Genomic DNA, 21,839 nt, shown 5'->3' with positions numbered 1-21,839 from the left:
GCATAATTATGCGGGGGTAACGTTTTTTCAAAAAGGCCGCATCGCATCGCATAATATGCGCATCGCATCGCATAATACGCGCTTCGCATCGCATAATATGCGATTCGCATCGCATAATATGCGATTCGCATCGCATAATATGCGATTCGCATCGCATAATATGCGATTCGCATCGCATATTTCCGCATATTTCGCAACTTTTAACATATTTCGCAACTTTTCGCATATTGCTGCATATTTCACAACTTTCCGCATATTTCGCAACTTCCCGCAATTTCACCGCATAAATTTGCAAAAAAAACACGCATATTTCGTCACAAAATCAAGGATTAAAGATAAAGAGTAAAGAGTGCCAAAGTTCACACTATTGACCTCCTTTAACTCCCAGCTGAGCAGGCACCTTGACCAACCAGTAGGAGTCACTAGTGCAGTTACACAGACACTATCCGCTGCCGGTTTCCCACCCACAAACAATTGTGTTGTTTGGAGAACCCACCCAAGCCGCTACCTTATCCTCTGCGGATTCTGGGGATTCTGTCAGAGCACCAGAAGGGTCTTTACGACTACGTTTGGGTTTGCGTCTTGGTGGTGCTTTGGGTTGTGAGCCGCTCTCTGCTTCTTCAGACTCTGACGTAGCGGAGGTCACCTCCTCCTCTGGTTCAACCTCCAGCTGCTTGTTGATACGGATCCTGACAAATCACAATGCACACAACAATGCTGGTGATATAGATCCTGACAGCCTCAGAATGTGCAGTGGACAGAGTCACTGAATAATAGTTGTTTCACCACAGTGGCAGCCATGTTAGTATGACACTGATCTGTGGTTGAGGCTGAACTATCCATAGGATAACTTGAAAAAGAGAGAGGCGAGCACTCATCAGTTCACAGTTCACATGTATCAGGTGCACTGTCAGAAATAGTATCTTAGAAAAGAAGAAGGCCTGCGGGCCTAAACGCCCATCGTGTATGATCTGCTGCTGGGGCTTATGACTAAATGAACAAGAAATCCTAAAAGGATCAAGTTAGTGCTGGTGATCTTTTCTAGTGAACTGTCCATAGCCCACCAATGAGACGCAGAGTGAGTAGACGGAAATTAATTGGGCCATCTTATAATGAGCATTAGCGAGGAGCAATTATATGAAGATATGGTTGAAAATGGGTTAAGTACCACTCCTTTAAGCAGAATTATTATTTCGAACCTGCGGTGTCCCATGACGATCATTCTTAGCTTGTCCCCCAGGTCCTGCATCTCATGGATCTGAACGAAGGTTCCTGTAGAATAGACGGCATCTAGAGACTCCACCACATCTGATTCATTACTGGAGAGAGAGAGAGAGACGGAGGAAAACAACAACATAGCTGATTATGTGAGACTCAATTATATTTATGAGAGACGGAGAAAGAAACAACACTAAATAAAGAGATGTATAATGATAATGATGAGAGCTTCCACACTAAAGAATGATAATGTTCTGTAAACATGTTGAACATGAGTGATGTGGCTCTTAAGAGTCTAAAGGCCCTGCCTTAGAGGCTGTGATGCTCCACTGATTTTAATCTACAATTTGAGGTCTGTTGGGCATATGTAACTAAAAGAGTTCAGATTCTACCCACTGTGTCCATTTTAGAAGGCAATTAGGCTAAATTCTGTATCTTTTTAATTCGATTTTTTACTTTTGCTTGCAATTCTATCTTCAGGTTGTTTTATTGTTCTGGTGTAGCGCCACTGCAGAATGAAGTAAAGAAAGTAAACATTGCTTATCATCACCTTTCTTGAAAAGGACTCGTTTCGAGTGTGTTGGTATGTATCATTCATGCAAGTTCATTCAAGGGGTGAGTTTAACGGACTAATCCCGCACTGTTAAATAAGAATTGTTCTAATTAAGGGGCTTATCTTCGTACTTATCATCTCTCTTCAAGAAGACGCCAGCGTAGGGCTGAGCCAGTCGAACCTTCCTCCTCAACAGTTCCATCAACGGTTTATTTTTCACCTGACAGAAAAATACAACAATGACAAATGTCACACTGGTATGCAAATTGATGTTATACACACAAGAGATTGAGACGCGCGTGCGCACACACAAACACACAGACACACAGACACACACACACACACACACACACACACACACACACACACACACACACACACACACACACACACACACACACAGTTATGTCTAAAATACACTGGCCTTCAGTTGAAACAGCACTTCAGAGTCAGAATTTAACTTCAGGCTACAAACTCTAACATAAAGTCTGATTCACCCCTCTCCATAACTTCAAGTGATGCTCATTGTATTTGTCATGTAAAATATCAGCCCCCCCCCCCCTCAAACTTAGCTGAAGCACAAGCACTACAAAACATGGTTACAGTGCTTCACTACTCTGATCACTGCATATAAAAACGTGACCAGTGTGGTGGTGGTGTCAACTCTGGCCGTGACATTGCATCATCCCACAGTGTCCTTCAGAGACAGTGCCTCCCCCTTACTTACTCAACTGATAAATAAACACTAGCTCTGGTTCAGAGCTACATAGATATAAGCACTATATTTCTGCTGACTTATACAGTAAAAAAAATTAAGCCCAAGTTCATATAAAATATAGGACGTTACGGATGAAATTAGTTCATGTTAACTCCATTTCGATGAATTGAATACACAGGACCCAAATGGAAACAAGCTAGCTGTAGTATACAACCCTCGTAGACGTATTTATGATTCTGACGTTTTCAAAACGTCAGAATCATAAATACGTCTACGAGGGTTGTATACTACAGCTAGAAACAAGCCATAGTGCTTTCTTGGGTTTATCCTTTTAGCATCCTTATGTATAGAACTGTACTTTCTGGGCTTTTTTTTGGCAAACTGTTAATAAAGTATTCAATCAATCAATCAATAATCCCCTTACCTCTATTATTTTTATGAAGCGGGGAAACACGGGGTTCCTGTTAACGGCGATCAGCGGCACGTAAGGAAACACCTCCGGCACCAGCATGGGTGTGAGAGCGGTCATCTGGGGTCCGTACGGCGCTCCCCCGCCGCCGCCGTCTCCCCCGGACTCCTCGCCCCCAGACCCGGCGCCGCTCTCCGCGCCGTCCTCGCCGGCGGCTCCGCTGCCGCTGTTGCCGTACGCCCTGTCCGCGTTAACCTGGAGGAGGAGGCGACCGACCGGGGCGAGGAACCCCGTTTCACCGCCGAAGTACGCGCCCGCTGTCACCCGGGACCAGCGGTGAGGAGGAGGTCTCCCTCCTGTCATTGAGGACGGGACGGGAACGGTGTTACCCAATGTTTTCTTTAAGGCACCGCTCGTGCCGTACGGCCGCCTGACGGCGAACCCCGTCAGCGCCGAGGTCTCCCTCAAGCCCGACGACGACGCCGCGCCGATTCTGCATATTCTGGTCCAGTTTTGTGACATGAAATGTGAGTTTTTGTACATCTGTTTCGCAGCGCCGATCATCCTCAGGCAGGTGGCCATGTTGTTGCTAGAGGATTCTGCAACATGAAGCACGTGACCGAGCACATTTCCGGCAGTGTTTGATGATGCTTGCACTGGCGCCCCGCCCCCTGGACTGGGGTAGGTCATATAATATAAAAATGGTTAGGTAAGTTAGTTATAAGAGATGGTACATGCCCATTACTTATTAACAGTGGTGGAAAAAGTACTCAGATATATTACTTAAGTAAAAGTAGCAATCCCACAATGTAGAGATACTCTGTTACAAGTAAAAGGCCTGTGTTTAAAATGTTACATGAGTAAAAATACAAAAGTATTGGCATCAAAATATACTTAAAGTATCAAAAGTAAAAGTACTATAATGTTTGAAAATAGCAGATCTACAAGCTCGCAACACGAGCTTGTAGATTGGCTATTTTCAAATAGCCTTGGTATAAAATAGGGCTAAAGTGGTTAATATATGCTTTATAATATAATCATTTATATCTGGAAAGTAACTAGTAACTAAAGTTTTCAAATCATTGCAGTGGAGTAAAAGTACAATATTTGCCTCTGAGATGTAGTCGAGTAGAAGTAAAAGTACAGAAAATTGGAAAAACTCCAGTAAAGTAACAATACCTCAAAATTGTACTTAAGTACAGTACTTGAGTAAATGTACTTAGTTACTTTACACCACTGCTTATTAACCTCAGTGACATCAGGGGCCAGGGAAGTTCAACATAATACAATTCATAATGCCATATTAGCCTTAAATCAAGTCTATCATAGATGTATTTATCGAGTCTGACTTTTACTTTCATATCTATCATAGATATGCAAATGTAAAAAAATCAATAAAATACATCTATGATAGTCTTGATCCAAGGCTAATGCCATATTACATGATCTTACAAAACACAAAAAAGTTACGGCCTTCTTCTAACACTAACTTTATTTTAAATTGACATCAAACATGACACCAACCAACCAGCAGAGTATAAAATAAATAATTTATTCATGTTGTTGACAGGCGTGATGGTTATAAAAGACATTCCTGGTTTATAACTGAAATGTAAGGTTTCACAGCTCAAACTATAACATTGTTATAACACTGAACAGAAATTCTGCTATTTGTTACACAGTAGCTTCCATGTGAATTCCTCCCAGCATAGAGAGCCACAAAAACATATATATAGCAGAGATTAAAAGTAGTATCTTCAGTAAGTTCATACAAGTATGAGGCAGTCGCGCATATAGGGAATGAAAAGATACAAATCAGGTCTTTTATGCAAGTGACAATACAGACACAACAGCAGGGAGAGACAATAGACCAGCAGCAGTGGTTATTAACCATTCTTGTCTGTGCAGAAATCACTTTCAATTCAACAACTAAGTCAAAACTGACAGTACGGGTGTTGGACATTCGGTTACAACAAATTCTCAAATATTTTTCAATGACTCTTAAACAATCAATCCATTAGTCAGCAAGCCAATTAGCTGCCAAGTCAATTAGCCGGGGAGTGCCAAGCTGCTTGTGAATGTTCAGTCAGACAGAAACATTAAGTAAAATAACCAATCAGTAACACAACCAATGTGCTAAAGTTAGTCAGTAACAGTCTGCCATTTAAATGACATTTTGAAGCATTTCTATGGACTGGCTGGCAGCCTGGTTGATAAGACAACAGTGATGTTAGGACAATCATATCTGCACTCAAGAGTACCAGTCAATTAATTTAGTTTTTTTTATCAAATGTTATAACAGGCCTACACATATGCTATCTTTCCTTCATTAAGACACTTCATACTATGGAATATTGCATGCTGAAACCTGTACATCAAACTGTAATGACAGATATGTAATATGAAGAACACACCAAATGCACATTATCTTAAAAAAGTTGTATTGAGGTATTTGGAATTATCCTAAGAATTAATTTATTACCAATTCTTGAAAATAAATGTCATCGCTAAGCCATATTAGCCAAAACCAAACAACTTTAGCTTGTACATTCTATCAGGAAGCATGACAAACTATCAGGGTTTCAGTGGCATAACTCTGTAGATAAATGGCTCTGAAACAATCCAGCTGGAAGTTTTGCATAGAGCTTCATGTTGTTTCATTTAAGTCAGTAGAGTAGGAGGTTGGACCTATTGGATTCTTTCTTTTTCAATATATTTCTCTCCCAATTTAGTCATTCTGTCAATTCACAAGTCCCCTTGTCGTTGCTAACCCCTACTCGTTGGTCTTTAGGGAGGGCGTAGGAGATTACTTGTCTCATTTGATACACATAACGGCACCAGTCTACTTATTTACACCTGTGCAGTGCAACGTTTCCTCTCGAGGATGTGATGTACAGTATGTGGAGGAACACACTATTCCTTCAAGTTCAGCTCCCCACTGAAAAGGCTTCCCGACAACCCTGTAGGACTCAGTAGTGCAGCGACAGAGGTCACCCTCCCCTACCTGGCTTCCCACCCTCTAACACCACCAATTGTGTTGGTTGGGAGGGACGCCTGGCCATTGTTTTACCCGTGATCCCAGTCTACTGAGGCACTACACTGTCTCTCTGCATTTGATGTAAGCGTTTACCTTGCTTAAGAGCTTTTGTTAAATCGCTCTGGATAAGAGCGTCTGCTAAATGGATTCAATCCCCTCGTCTCTGCAGTGGTCCCCATTAAGTGAATTGAATTCTATATACATCAAAATACATTTTGGGAGCAATTATTTAATCTCAAAGGCTATACTAAAACCTAACCTACAACCGTTCTCAACAGTTATGTTCTCCTTTAAATGATAAAATATTTTTTAAAGGATAGTTCACCCACAAAATTACTTTTTCTATCAATTACTCACCCCATGAAGACTTGAATTCATGGATTATTTAGTTTTTGTCGCATTCCTGATCTAATATTCCAATATTTGATGAATTGAAGTAAATAAGACTTAACAAGAGCAATACTATATTTTTTTTAAATCGTTTATAACCTGGACAGTATTAGTCCATGCATACATGGCTGTTGGGTCGCAAGACAAATTTCAGTGCAAACTGACAATAAAGTATTATCGTATCGTATCGTATCGTATCGTATCGTCCACACTGGATTACACTGAGTTGTTTTGGAGTTTATACATCATTTATTTTATGTAGTTTTGCCTTGGCCTCCTATTTACTTAAATTAAACTTTGGAATATTGGATCAGGAATGCAACCAAAACAAAGCTCCATTAATTCAATGCTCCATGGGCTAATTGATAGAAAAAGTAATTTTGTGGGTGAACTATCCCTTTATGTGAGAGCAGATGTGAAAGATGCAACATTAAAGTTTATGGAGTACATTTATATTTAGCCTATAAACATGATGTTTTAATCCCAATAAGATGGAGTGCTATTAAGAGGAACATAGAATATTTTATGCAAAGCTTCAGTTGTGTAACTGATGATTAATTATGAATCACTCATTACACATATCTACAATAAGTAATAAGTTTCCCTTTGAATTATATTGATCATTGTTAACAGGATGGTCTTAAGCCAGGTCTTCAGTCATTAAATTCACTTTGGTTGCATTCTCACTGACATCAAAAATCTGTCTTTTTCTTTCTCCACTTATGCAATCCAGACCGGTTCTATATGTACAACACTGACCGTGTAAAAGTTAATCTCATATGTCAAGCTTAAATTGTGTGGTCCTCAATTTTCTCCACAATTTGGTCATTCTGCTAATTCCCCTTCAATAATGCACTATATCAGGGGTTGTAAACCTTTTTGGGCGCATGATCATTTAGCCGTTTTCGAAGGCTGACGTGATCACCCAGTGCCAGTCAGTAAACAACACCATTGCTTTTAAGTCTTATTATAGGCTGCTAATTAGAATGTAAGAATATGAAACGTACATTATTTAATAATAAAACCCAACAAAGAATGAGTCAATAAACTAAAATGAAAAAAATATAACAAATTATGACTATCTGGGGATGTCCTCAATAGCCCAATAGACCATCTGGTACATAAAAAGGAGGAGGTTGCCCACACCTGCACTAGATAGTCCTTGTCACTGCTTTAATCTAATATTGATCTGGGGAATAGACAACCACATGCCACTTCCGCTACACATGGAGTCCCGGTTTCACCCCGGTTTCACTCCCTGCTGAGGTGTCCTGACCAACAAGTAGGAGTCACTAATGCAGCGACAAGAGCAAAAGCTCCTGCCAGGCTTCACGGAGGTGGGTGAGTACTTTGCCTCTGTGCCCTCCACCCAACACTTACATTCTTAAAAGTGTTACACAGATCCTGAAAAGATCAAGATAAAAAAAGATGTAAAGATCAAATCTGGATCGCATAAGTGAAAAATTAAATTAATATAATTAATAAATTAGACATTTTCAATACAAGAGGAAAAACTGTACAATACCTGCAATCTAAAAACGTAAACAGAGTAACACTGAAAAAGATATGTATTGGCTGTGTAAAGCAGTGTCTAAAGCCTCATTTAGGGCACAGTCACACATACGCTTTAGAAGCGTGAGTGTCCTTTTCAAGGTGCAAGGAGCAAGGGGGTGGAGCGCCCAGTTGTGGCGTTTTGATGCCACAACTGATGTGGGTGTGTGACCTGACCGTACCCTTACACTTCATTTCATGATGGTGTTGCTTTTCAGCCTTAGCAACGACTGACATTGTCATGTGATGAAGTATGAATTGAGGTTAAGGCAACAAACATGGATATAATATACAAACTTTGTTGTGTTCACTCTTGAAAACAAGTGTTCAATTGTCTCAAGAGATAAGGTGTGTCCTGGCCCCTGTAACTAAATTATTTGAAGACTCAGCTGTCAATCTCAACTGATGACTTGCTAAAATAATGCACTTTTAGTACCTTAATAAATCTAATGACGCACAGCAAACATTTGAAGATAATGTAGATGGGCAACTTGGGCAAGTTCTTTTTCCCACAGTGACTTAGTACCAGTTTCTTATCACCATTCATTCTGATTCAAAATCTTTTCCATATATCTTTCTTGAATCTCATGAAGAATATGCCACCTGAGTTGGCAGTTTTTCGGTTTGTTTAGTTAATTTATTTCGGGTGGGGGCACGCTCCTCTTGGACAGGTCTATTGGGCCCATGTGTTGTTGCAATGCCTCCTCCATCCTAGCCTGGCATGGCCAGACTAATTTCACTGCGTAGATATTAGTCTGGAATCTCTGTTTGGAACCTGTATTTCCAAGGGGCTGATTTTTTTTTTTAATGCCTCTGGTGATAAACCCTCCCCATATTTGCATACTAGGCCTTGATTGGTGCCCCACAACTTTAGGGTCAGCAAAATCCAATCACAACCGACCAAATCTGCAGAGGGCAAATTATTAATTTGTTTTGCACTGGCAGATTCGTCTGGTTTCCAGGCTACCACCATCCTACATTATATTTAGACCCATAATGCAGGCAACATGAATTCAGATCAATCTAGTCAATGACTGAGCTGGCTCAACAGTAGGTCCCCAATGACGATCTCTTTCATTCATATGCCAAGCTTTGCTCATCTTACTGTAGATCGGTGCAACATGCTGATTGCCTATCAGTCCAAACCCAAGTTGCTCACAGTCTAAACGGTGGTCCCAAAGCCCATGTCATCCATGTCCTGACTGTCTACATCATCCTCGCTCAGAGAAAAGTCTTTGTGGTTGGAAACAACTCTACTGGGGCTGCAGTAGTCAGAGGCCGGTACTACTCTGCTAGGGCTGCAGCTGGATTGCACATCCGTTAGGGAACAGTTGGCCATACTCGACTCCCCTACCCCTCCTCCCACTCCTACGCCCATCCCGCACCCAAATCCTGCCACGCCAACTCCAGCTACCGGTCCAAGTCTCTCTGCCTCGGCCATCAGAGCTAGCATGCTGTCCAGAGTGGGTCTGGTCTTACAGATATTGTCCAGCAAGTGGCAGCGGTGCTGCAGCTGAACAATCAGAGTCTCTCTCTCTTTTAAGGACTGTTGGTAATGGTGGATGGTCTCCTCGCACCGGCAAAGTTTTTCATTAAGAAAAGAGATTTCTCTGTGAAAAGAGAACGTGAGAGTTAAGACAAAGGAGCTTCTGCACACCTAAGGAACACAGTAGGTGACAGGTGCATAGGAGAATAAATACAGTTCACATAGGAAACAGTAAACTCCAGCACACAATCTTTCTCCCCACATAGACTTTACTGAACATACAGCCCAGATGGACTGACTTGAAGCATTGTTAAATAAAGTTATTTAGTAGATAATTGTCATCAACTAAATGCACTCTCTTCTCAAGATATCAGTGTTTTGTTTTGTATATCCTATGATGACATGCTGTCCTTTATTAGACTTTCACTCTATCTGCTCTAAGCTTAAGTTCACTGTGGCCTGGTTGGTAGTCCATTTTCTTTATTACAACCTACTGCTCTCCTCACCTGTCTTTTGTCTCCGTTATATCCTGAGAGGCAGCTCTCATCTGTTCATCCTTGCGTATCAGACTCTCAGCCTGTTCTCTCACGGTTTTCTCTGCCGCCTGTAGTCTCTCCTCCAGCTCTGCAACACGCCGGTGCACGGCTGCTAGGTGGACGTTCGCCTCTCTGATTTGGACTGGGGACGGCGAGTTTGACATGTCACGTCTGGGAGCTGGCCTCTCGACCAAGGAGGGGTCACACTGCAACCAGGAGTCACACCGGAGCTCACATCAAGTTATTATAGGACATTAACACAGGTGAGGAGGGGGGGATTCTCAGGAGCTGAAAATAACAGCAAAAAGAATGTCAAGAACAACGATTCAGAATATAAAACTCAATGCAATCACCTCTTCTCTACTTGTAGGCTTTGAACAGACTTTTTGGTTAACTTTAATTGTCAATTACTATCCAGGAAGGAGATCTCTGGTCACCAAAAAAAGGAATGGAAACCTACTGGACATTCCAACAAGCCGAACTGGGAGATACAAGAAATCACCAATCCCATACATGTGCAGACTCTTAAATGATAGTGGATTTTAGAATTGTGTTTTAGGTTATTGGATTTATAGATGGGCAATTGCATGTTTTTTTATTGTAGTTTTGTATTGTAATCGGCAATATAATTCAGTGTTTTCAGTGGCACCTGTCTTTTTTTAAACATCTGTGATTCATGCTGAATAAACACAAACATTAGGCACCATGACTAGCATTAAGTAAGCTAAGCTAATCTCATTACTACACTGTGAATAAAGCATGCAGTCTCATCGGCAGCACCTCCACCACCACAGTCTGAATAAGGTTTACTGTTGTTTACATTCTCTGCCATACGACAGTCAATTTCACACACATTGGATGGCTGTGTGTGACTGACTAGCTCAAGATGCTAAAATAGCATCGGTTTCCTTGGCGACACGTCATGTATCCAGATCAGTCAGATGTATTCAGTTAGCTTTGTGACGGCTTGTTAAAGAGGCCAGAAAACAGCTCTGTTTGAACGGTTTTTACGCCAGGTCAGGTGGGCTGTATCTGCAGCAATGGTGAGGATGCTTGTATATCTCATAAAAACTGGAGGAGTTGTTCTGCAACATGATGCTCACCTGTTAGACATGACGACCCGGATATGGTCCAGCTGTCTGCAGTGTTGCCAGGTTTTGTGAGAGAAATAAGCAACCAGGTCTATGAAAACAAGCCCCAAAGAAGCGAGCCCTTCACCATTTAGTGAGCTTGTAGATCTGCTATTTTCAACAAAAAAAGGTCTTGAAAACAATTTGACATTTTAACAACACAAATCTTGTATGGGGGTGACAGGGGGCATACTGCATAACATGTTTTCAGATGGGGGTCCGCAGACAAATACATATTAATTTGGGGGTCCTTGACTTGAAAATGTTTGAGAACCACTGGTTTGGGTTTAAACAACATTAGGAAAGAAGCCCAAATAAGTAATTACACTACAAGCCCAGAAACCCGCAGCCAGCGCAACTAACCAATATTTGCAAGCAACTTTACAAAGAAACAAGCTTATAATAAGCTGACATGGCAACACTGTCCTCGCTATCTGTCGCCAGCCCTAGGCTTAGTATTTTGGTTTTAGCCGATCTACAAGCTCACAACGCCTGGCAAATGCAACACGTTTTAAGCTTGCAGATCGGCTATTTTCGGCAACGTGTCAATAAAGTTTCAATGTTAGTCTCGCGAGAAAACCAGTGTTGTTCGTGTCCAGCGTTGCCATGTCCGCTTATTAAGCGACTTGGGACTTGTTTTTCTGTAAAGTTGCTTGTAAATATTGTTAGTTAGTTGTTTGGGTTGTGTTTTTTTGGCCTTGTTTCTAAAGTGTAGTTGCTTATTTTAGGCTTTGCTTCTATTTTTTTTTATTAAAACCAGTGGTTCTTAAATATTTTCATGTCAAGGAGGACCCCCAAATTAATCTCTCAAGAACAGCTTCTGCACTGCGTTGGACAGACATAGAACAAACAGCAGAGGGCGCTGTTTTTCATTTTCAGTTGGCGATGGGTTCCCAGATTGCCCCCAAATTAATATGTCTGCGTTCCAATTTATGTGCCAGGGACCCCCGTATCAGATTTGTTGTTAAAATGTTTCAAAAAATATTTTAAAATGTTCAGTTTTATCCCAAGATTTTAGATCTGCTATTTTCAAATATCCAATGCATATAGGTTTAAAGTAATGTGGCCTAAGTTGCTTCTTTTGGGCTTGTTTTCATAGACGTGGCTACTTATATCTCTCGCACAATCTGGCAACAGTGTGTATGTCCTTCATGTGAAATCAAGTCCAAGATGGGTTACTGGGAACTTGAGGAGGGCAAAGACTGTGTGGAGAAGACATGGATCACCACCAAACTGGGCACTGCTTTAGGTAAACAGCATGACATGTAAACAATCTGGAGTCTGTCTGTCTGGATAAAGATAATGGAACACAAACTGTAGTTAACAGCACAGGCTAGCATGTTAGCTAACGTCACTTAGCTAGGCTGCTATCAGTGTTGCCATATCGGCTTATTATAAGCGACTTTGGGCTTCTCTTTCTGTAAATTCGCTTGTAAATATTGGTGATTGCAGTCTTTTGGGCTTGTTTCCAACATGTAATTGCTTATTTAGGCTTGCTTCCATTGTTTTTGTTTTAATTTAAACCAGTGGCTGTGGTTATATATTTTCATGAAAGTGTTTTGTGCCAGGGAGCATTTGTCTCGTTAGAATGTTTCAAAAATATTTCAAATATTCCACGTATTGCAAGAGTTTTTGAAAATAGCAGATCTACAGCTTGTATATCTGCTATTTTCAGCTGATGCATTTTGAGTGCTCATGTGGCCTATAGTTGCTTCTTTTGGGCTTGTTTTCCTAGACCTGGTTGCTTATTTCTCTCACAAAATATGGCAACACTGACTGCTAGTAAACAGTATCATGACAGGAGTCATGTTGTGAGCATTATGATTCATGTACTTATGTAGCATTATGGCACTTGTTGGCAGTGTAACACGACAAACTTAGTTGTGTATATATAATGCTACATGGATAACACACCTTTTATCCTTTAGCCTACAGTTTCTGGTGTACTGTTTGTGTGTGACTGTCCCCAGTTGAAACCCTCAGTGTCCTTGACCAAAAGACCAATGTTAATGGTCAGAATATACTAGAATAATATGCCTTCCCTCTCCACCCGTACACATACTGTAGCTCATTTTAAAAGCATTGCACTACTAGTCAAATGCATGAAGATGCCATCCTGTATTAGGGTCATCATGTATGATATGATCCACCAATAAAGTGCATAAATAGCAATAGTGGTTTTGTATGTTTTTAATTATATATTCTAATTTGAAGTTATTTTTTTCTTCTCGAAATGAGTGGCTCACCAAATGGAAAAGCATAAACTATTTGAAGTATTTTTTCATATGAAATAGTCGTCATATTTATTAGTATTTATTTAAGAGGTTGTTCTTGAAATGCTCTTGTACTTTGAAAATATTGAGCAATGAACATTAGTTAATGACTAACAAAAGATGAATGCATAACTCTTTGGTTATGTTTGGGACTTTTGATTCCTGTTCTATTTTTTCCTGTGTTGTATTGCCCTTAACACATTCCAGATCTAAACATCCAGTGGTTGTCGGTGGATATGCGTCGTACTACAATTTATTCCAGGGCAGGTGGATATAACCAATTACAATGTGATATTTCATATGAATTAAGTGGTATTTCTTGCTTTGTGTTTTGCAGGTCTGGTAGGCTCAGCCTATCACATTGTAGCATTCCAGCCTGATTCTGCAATGGCTGCTCTCCAAAGGGCCACCAGTGCAACTGTCACCATGGGTAAGTAATTTGGCCCAACAATTAGAATCTTTGAACCTCTTGACTGTGTATGTACTATTTTGTTGTTCAGGACGGGTATCTTTTCATCATTATCCAGTGATGCAGATTTAGTGGGTGACAGATTGAGCTTTGCAACACTACCTGAAGTTTAATTTTTTTTTTAAACGTTTTGTTTATTCGTTTTTGTTCTTTTGTTCTTATACTCATAGTTAGTACAGACATTTACTGAAGCAAATAGGCAAATAAACAGAGTATCTCCAAACAGTGAAGAAAATAATTAACAGGATAGAGTAATATCAGTAAGAAAAAGGATAAATTGAGTAAGATATAAACATCAAAACAAAACAAAAACAAACAGACAACACTACCTGAAGTTTAATTTTGAGATACAAATGAAGCTCTGATTAGAAGAACAAACTTTTCACTTTAAATATGTCACAATGAATCCTGGCCCTATCATTATCAAAATGTTAGCAGTTAATATATCTGATATGAACATATGCACATATTAATTGCATTATAATATCAAATATATCAAATTCTAATAATATTAATGCACCAACATATCTTAATTGTGATCTCTAATTGAGCCCATTTTTACACGGTCTGAGTTAAATTAAACTAACACTGAGGATTTTGCTGTGTGGCCTTTGTATGCTGTAGAACTGGAGGATGTCATACTAGTCCACTGACCAAACAACATTTTCTGCCACTGTCTGAAAACTCACCTCTTCATAATCCAACTCATCACATACTTAGTAGGTTGGTGAGGTTTTCATAGCGTCGTGTCACTTACTCCAATCTCGCTCTGGATAAGAGTGTCTGCTAAATGCCTAAATTGTAACAAAAATCCTGGCTGTGACCTATAAACAACCAGCCTCTTCCGAAAAGCCATTTAGTGTAAAGTACAAAAAATGTCTGTCGAACATTACAATCTGTCAATCTGGTTGACCAATGGAATTGAAGGTAGATGTGCATTTGTGTGTGTTTCTATTTCTAAAGCATCCTTGGGAGCAGTCTTTGGTATGGCCACGTGTCTCAGTGCTGGATTTCGTGATGCTCCTGATGACCCCACGAACTACTTCATTGGAGGTTGTGCCTCGGGTGTATTCCTTGGAGCAAGGAGTAAGTAGTATTACAGACAATTACAGTACCAATATAGACACAAACAAATAAAGGATGAGGATAAATTACTTGATATGTGTGTCCATGCTCATATTTGTGTGCGTTTTACCCCTCTCCTAGCCCACAGTGCAATAACCGGTACATCAGCCTGTCTTGGACTGGGAACTCTGGCCTTCTTCACCAAGGTTGGCAAGATGGAGGGGTGGAGGTTATATGGACCACCTAAGATGTGAGAGGATGGGCGGGTGTCGACATGTATATTGTATATTAATTATTCCTTGAATAAAAACGTTTGTGGAAATGACACGCTGACTGCTGTAATACTTCAATTTTCAACTCTCACCTGAAGCAGAGGTTCCCAAACTTTTTCAGCTTGAGACTCAAAAGCGAAATTTGGTGTCTTCTGTGACCACAAAAACACATAATGAATTAATCACTTACGGTAAGCCCATTTTAAAAATAGTGACATTTATTGAAAATGTCACTATTTCTTAAAAGTTCCTACTGGGTCAGGATCCTACTCCTGACCCATTGTTTGGGAACTATTGACCTAAAGCACCAAATCACACTTTTCATATTTTGTAGACTAGATACTGTAGAATAGCGACAGGAACGGAGAGGGGAATGGACATAACACAGGTGTCCATCTGGAATCAAACCAAGGACATTGCAGTTATGTGGTCAACACACTATCCACTGGCCAAATATTAAGCCAGTTCAAGATGTCTGGGTTTAGCAGATGTATGATGAGGATTTATCATCAACTTTATTACCCTATTTTACTCTCAATTTATGGTCTAAAGTAATCAGATACATTAGTCTAATAATCAAAAAAAGAATCAACAGAGTAATTTGTTATTATGAGAATAATGATTAGTTCCCACCCTAGTTTATTATGGCAACATCATAACTGTAGCACAGACTCCCTCCAGCAGGGGAGGATAGTGGCTAAAAGGTCTTTAGTCAGGGGTGGGCAACCTTTTTGGGTGCATGATCAGTTAGGCTGATCACCCAGTGTCAGCAAAGACCGTGAAAACCAACATTACGCCTTACGCCTTATTACAGGCTTCTAATTAGAATAATAATAATTTAATAAAACCCAACAAAGTGACTCAATAACATAATATGAATAATAAAGCTAAGATACGTTCTAACTATCTGGGGAGAACAGCTTTATGCACTGTTATTTCAACATAATGTTAATGATGTTTTTGATTAAAGGTAGGGTAAGTGATATATTTTTGTGTTTTGTTAAAAAAGTACTATATTGTGATAGTAATCATTACTACAGAGCGTTTGTTCGGTCACAGGGGTCTCTCCAGCTCTTTAGTAAACAGAATATAGTACATTTTCAGGTAGGTGACAACATTTAAGCCAATCAGGTGAGAGCACTGAAAATGCATGTTCTGTTTAATAAAGAGCTGGAGAGACATGGGAGACTCCTTTTACTGAACAAACACTCTATAGGAATGAGTACTATCAGAATATAGAGCTATTTAACACTTATTTTAACAAAAGTAAATCACTTACCCTACCTTTTAACTCAATTTATCACCTCGGCTCAATCAGATCACCTAGATCAAAAAGCAGTTGCACACCCCATGTCTATGTTATGAGGCCGATTCAAATGTGAGGATCGGTTTGTGTGCTGATGGCAGATAATTCATTCTCAAGATGAAGTTCTGGTTGTAAAAATAATGTAAAACTAAATGATTCATACAGCTTATAGCTGAAAACATCTGTTAATTTGTTGTAATGAATACAGGAGACGGGCTGGCGGGACTGTCCGAGATGGGAGGGTTGTTCTGTTCTGGGAGAGACCTGCCTTTAGTCACTTGCCCTTGTACAGAGGAGTGTTAATTATACTTTAATCAGAAAATTGTTAACAGGAAGGGATGAAATGGAGGGAAGGGGATTTTTCTGTATGAACTGCAATGACTGCAACCAACTGCTTATATGGAAATGGATTTACTGGAAATGGAAAATGTATCCAGACCCCCCCCCCCCTGCCCTCTCCCCCAAAAAACAACAAAACAAAAACAAAAACAAAAAAACAATACTAAACTAAAAACAGAAGAGAAACAAATAGACTAACGTGATAGTTAGTAGTTTGTCTGGATATCAATGTCAGAAAGTGTAAGGTAGCACGTTCCCTTCTTTTCTAGAGGCCTACAGTTAATATACTGTTTGGAGATATAAAGTTGGAAGAAACAAAGTAAAGCTTAATTTATGCTCTGAAAATTATTGATTTACAAGCAGATAATTTACTTTTGCTTTTAAATCAGTTATTTTTGGCAAGCAGGTGAAGCATAAATTAGGCTTCAGGCTGATAAGGGAGAAGTGAAGATGGGAAAGCAGGATTGGTCGTGACAGAGAAGAAGCAGCAATATAGTGAAACTAAGGGAGAGCTGATGAGGTTGTCAGCTGTCTCAGATTTCTGTGCTGATGGCTGCTTTAATGTTGTCTGTCAAGTAAAGCCGTAAATATACTTAGTTGTGCACCGAAAATAGCTGATCGACAAGCTCACAACGCATCACAGCGCAACACGTTGTGACCATGTAGATCTCATAGTTTCAGGTTTGTTTATATAGTCTGAGACATTTCTGAGAAATATTTGTTGGATTTATGGATTGGCAGTAAAAAGCTGTCATAGCAGTTCTGTCTACACATGGAATGGAAATATAGGCTATACTGTAATGTGTAATGAGCCTTGGGTTTACTTGAACCATTTTCCTAAAAATGGGACAGTAAATAGTATATTTTAAACTATGTACCGTATGTAAATATTTGGCATTGGTCTTATTAGGCCTATATTAGGAATATTTGACATATATGACATCAATCCTTGCTCTTTCTTTCTCTATTCTATACCCTTTTCTGGAAACTGCAAATGTTGGGAGCTTGTATGAATGCATTTCACCCACACTTCACACCTATAAACCTGTGATGTGATAATAATATATTGATTCTCAATTATTCCTTAACAGACTATAACAGAGTATAGTATAACAGACATGCCAAATATATTTCAGTATATTTGAGCTTTGAAGAGAACCCACGTCTTGGAATGACTGGATTGAAAGCTAATTCAAACCAGATCTACTGTAGGTGACACTGCCAAACAGCCAGACAGTGATTTAGTCTCAGACAAATCACAGAGGAGGCAATGTCAACACAAAAGGACTGTCATGCCTGGGTGTGTTCATAAACTCGTATAGCTGTAGGTGTGTAGAACATATGTACTGTATATATTAATATATTAGCTGGGCTCTAAGGACATTAACCTGTGGAACATTTGATCAAAAATAGATTGGTCTAGGTCTATTATAGAATACAATTGTTCTTTATTATTTTGCACTTTGTCATTTAGGTAATGTCATTGTCTTGTGTACATAAGAGTACAAATATTTTGTTCTGCTTCCTCAGACATTGTAGCAGCATAACCAATAATCAAGAAAGAGAACAGTTGACTGTTGTCCTAGCGTTTAACCCAATATATTATACTTATTTGACCAAGGTCCCCCAGGGGTCTATACTTGGTACCATCCATTTTCCCCCGCTACACCAAATCTCTTCACTGTAAATAGCCAATCTACAAGTTCACAACGCGTCACATTGTGACACATAGTGAGGTTGTTGGGGTATTACTTCCCAAGCTTCTTCCTTTATTTTTTCTGGCCAGATCATTTATATGCCTGATTGTCCAGGAGAAGAAGCTATTTAGCAATGTTCTGCCAGGGGCCTTGTGGCTGCGCCGCTGCGGAGCCACTTTCCATGTGGCAGCATCTGAAACAGTCCATGGCGGGATGACATGCAATCTTTGATGATTCTGTGAGCTTTGCTGACACAACGCCCATCGTATACAGTATGTCTTGGATGGAGGGAATTTGCGGTTGAGGTCAAGACAGTTCCCACTTCCCATACAGTACCAGTCAGTGATGCTCTCAGGGGTTCCTCTGTAGAAGGTCTGCAGGACCTTGGGGCCCATACCGAACTTCTTGAGTCTCCTGAGAAAGTATAGGCGTTGTTGTGCTTTCCTCACCAGTCATTAGGTGTGTACGTCCCAGGTGAGTTTCTCTGTGATGTGGATGCCAAGAAATGTGAAGTTAATGACCCTCTCCACTGTGGCGCCATCTATGTAGATGGCGGTGTGTTCTCTACCTAACTTACTCTAGTCCACGATCAGCTGTTCTCCTGGCACCATTGGGTCAGGTTCTCCACCTCTCTCCGGTAGGCTGTCTCAGCATCGATCAGCTTGCGCAGTGTTGCCAGAGTCATTGCGCTGACAACGTGGTGCCCGAACAGGATCTGCAGCAGGGCCGGACTGGGACCAAAATTCAGCCCTGGCATTTTGGTCGGGGGGGGGGGCGTTTCACTGTTTCACTGTTTCAGCCCAGCACTTGGGCTGCACATGAACTCTGCAGCCGCACTGAGGCCCCTGCTGGAAAGCATCCCAGCCCAAACATTAACGTAACTAATAATTGGGCCGCGCAACCCAGAAATGACCGTAATAATCCTAAAACGGGAGCGAAAATATTTTTCTAAAACGCCAAATGGCAGTCCGCCCTTGATGTTCAGGTTTCGATACCCAGCTTTGGCCGGGTTATTGTGTGGTTGAAATAGGCTCTCTCTTTCCCTCCCGACCCTTCTCACTCTCCATCTCTCTCTCACTGATCAAGCTCTGGTCTGATGTAATGCACAATCCCCCCCCTCCATCTGTCTCTCTCCCCCTCTCCCTTAGGCCTGCTGTAGGCCTATAGAGACTTGTGCACTGGCCAGTTTATTTTAGCCTTTTATTAATAGTTATAGTGTAGAGAGACAGGAAACATAGAGAGAGTGGAGTGGAGTGACACGCAGCAAATGGTCTGGCCGGCCGGGAATTAAACCAGGGACTCTCTGTCAGGCATTAGAGCCCATGTGGCTAACCATTTGGCTATCGGGTCGCCCTGGGCCCTGTCATGATTAAGGGGCCCAATGTGGTGTTTTTATTTATTTATTTCTAAATGGTATTATCCCTCGTTGCTCAAAAATGCACATTTGAAATTAACATTAATACACATCATGACAATTGAATTGAATGGTGATATTTTGATTCTTGTTATTTTGCCAGAGACCTGATCTCCCAGTCAGGTGAGTGTGGGCTAAGATTGGCATTACAACTTGAGTTGGAGAGCAAGAGCACAGCATTCTCCAACACTGAGAGGTGGGTTTATTGTATCAGATTAATGCTCAGAGAGTAAAATACGTTTCATGTTCAATGGCAATAAAAAGGTTTGGGGCCCATTTTCAACACCTCGTCTCAGGCCTCACAGACCAAAGATATGTTTCATGTTCAAAGGCAATACAAAAGTCTGGGGCCCATTTTCAGCACCTGACCCACCCGCCAGCTCTGAGTGATATATTTCACATGGAATTTGTGGAGCTGCACAATCATAAGATGTCAGTGTCCCTGTGCCCTCACTCAATAAACACGTCTCTTCTAGTGAAGATCATGAAGTCAAGGCCAAATTGGCCAATCATAGCATTGGTGAGTTAGATCGCTGGTTCTCAAAGTGGGGTTTATTTTATTTATTTTTTGACTATTTGAAAATAGCTGATCTACAAGTTCACAATGTGTTAAGATGCGACACGTTGTGAGCTTGTATCTTGACACACCGAGACAAATTATTGTGCCTGGCACGAAATCTTTTTAAACGTGGTTGGGGGGTCTTTGACGTGAAAATGTTTGAGAACCACTAGGTTAGATAATGAAGGTGTCCTCTTTTACAATGTAAAAGTTTTTTTTGTAATGTTTTTGCTGCTGCTGAGCCACGGTTATGTGGCAAAGGGATACTTAACCTCAAACAACCCACTGCCACCACTGTCATCGCATACTATATCGCATATAATGCCATTCAGTGTTGCCTCAAGAAAATACAGATAAGGAGCTGAGAGCTTGAGAGCTGTGCAGGTGCCTTTCAGGAAATTGTGCAAGATACCTCTGCTCGGCCAAAGTCTCAGTCTTTCTGCGATCCATAATTAGTTGCAGTAGACTTGAACTCCTTGGGATAATATATACCCTGCACAAAAGCCTCTTTTTCCATTTGATCACTATTTCGAATTCATTGTGAGCTTGTGATTCTACCCTCCCTCTCCGGATGCCAGTTTGGACACAACACTTTCCCTTTTGTTCTTTTTTGAATTTGTCGGACACCTTCCAAACTGAAGCTGGTGTTTTGGTCTGGTATGCAAACACCAGTGGTAATTGGCAAGGGAATGTTGGCCTCACCACATGAGGAGGATGTTGAGCTTGTGCAAGGCAGTAGCTGTGTTTCTTTGGTGGCCAAGAGCTGGAGCTGGGATATCTTACATATAATTAGAGTAACCTCTGTCGGTCTGTCTGTCTTGGGTGGTGTCTTGGAATTAGAGTAACCTCTGTCGGTCTGTCTGTCTTGGGTGGTGTCTTGGGAGATCAAACTGCGCATGTGTCGTTGCCAGGTTTCGCGCGCGAAACAAGCAGCAAGGTCTATGAAAACAAGGCCAAACGAAACGAACCCTACAAGCAACAAGGTCTATGAAAAGAAGGCCAAACGCAGCGCTAGATCGTGCGCGATCAACAAGCAACCAGCTTCATGAAAAAACACAAAGCCGCGCACTGCGCATTTCTCTAACCAATTCACACCCACTTCACGCTTACAAAACCTGGACATGGCAACGTGGCTCATCGTTCTGTGATTGACAGAAAAAGTTGGCCAATCAGGTGGCGAGTTCGCAGCCTGAAAAAGACGAACGGCAGCCATTGTTGATGTGCGAGTCAGGGTACGAGTGCCTTGACTTCTTATTTTCGCTTACTAAACGCTCTCAAACTTCTTCTTTGACGCACGGAATTCACTTATAACATATCGTTTGGATAGAATTTAGTTGTTTCACTTCATATGTGTGGTCAATTAATCATGACAGAGCCTATTTAAAAAAAAAAAATCAGAGAACCGGCAGGGGCGACC

General features: G+C 40.8%; 2 protein-coding genes and 1 pseudogene across 3 annotated transcripts in view; 1 reads left to right on the top strand and 2 right to left on the bottom strand.

Annotated features, from left to right (window-relative positions):
• Positions 1–3,486, bottom strand: part of LOC308086848 (lon protease homolog, mitochondrial-like) — a 14,815-nt pseudogene extending 11,329 nt beyond the window's left edge. The window contains exons 1-4 of the transcript XR_013935083.1: positions 2,914–3,486; positions 1,903–1,991; positions 1,200–1,319; positions 465–689 (exon numbers count right to left, since the gene is read on the bottom strand). The product of XR_013935083.1 is annotated as a lon protease homolog, mitochondrial-like (transcript). The remainder of the gene's footprint in view (positions 1–464; positions 690–1,199; positions 1,320–1,902; positions 1,992–2,913) is intronic.
• A 4,296-nt stretch (positions 3,487–7,782) lies between these two features.
• On the bottom strand, positions 7,783–10,932 carry vmac (vimentin type intermediate filament associated coiled-coil protein). Its single transcript, XM_080431921.1, has 3 exons — positions 10,752–10,932; positions 9,869–10,186; positions 7,783–9,486 (listed from the first exon to the last, which is right to left on the bottom strand). The coding sequence occupies exons 2-3, from the start codon at positions 10,060–10,062 to the stop codon at positions 9,039–9,041; spliced, it is 642 nt and encodes a 213-aa protein (XP_080288047.1). The 5' UTR covers positions 10,063–10,186; positions 10,752–10,932; the 3' UTR covers positions 7,783–9,038.
• A 1,223-nt stretch (positions 10,933–12,155) lies between these two features.
• ndufa11 (NADH:ubiquinone oxidoreductase subunit A11) lies at positions 12,156–15,162 on the top strand. The gene is made up of 4 exons (XM_080430362.1): positions 12,156–12,277; positions 13,639–13,731; positions 14,734–14,856; positions 14,977–15,162. Exons 1-4 carry the CDS (start codon positions 12,199–12,201, stop codon positions 15,087–15,089), a joined length of 408 nt encoding a protein of 135 aa, XP_080286488.1. The 5' UTR covers positions 12,156–12,198; the 3' UTR covers positions 15,090–15,162.
• The last annotated feature ends 6,677 nt before the right edge of the window (positions 15,163–21,839 follow it).

This window comes from Gymnoscopelus braueri (genome assembly GCF_963280865.1).
Source record: "Gymnoscopelus braueri genome assembly, chromosome: 6".
Classification (NCBI taxonomy): domain Eukaryota; kingdom Metazoa; phylum Chordata; class Actinopteri; order Myctophiformes; family Myctophidae; genus Gymnoscopelus; species Gymnoscopelus braueri.
This window is presented reverse-complemented; position numbering and strand designations above follow the sequence as displayed.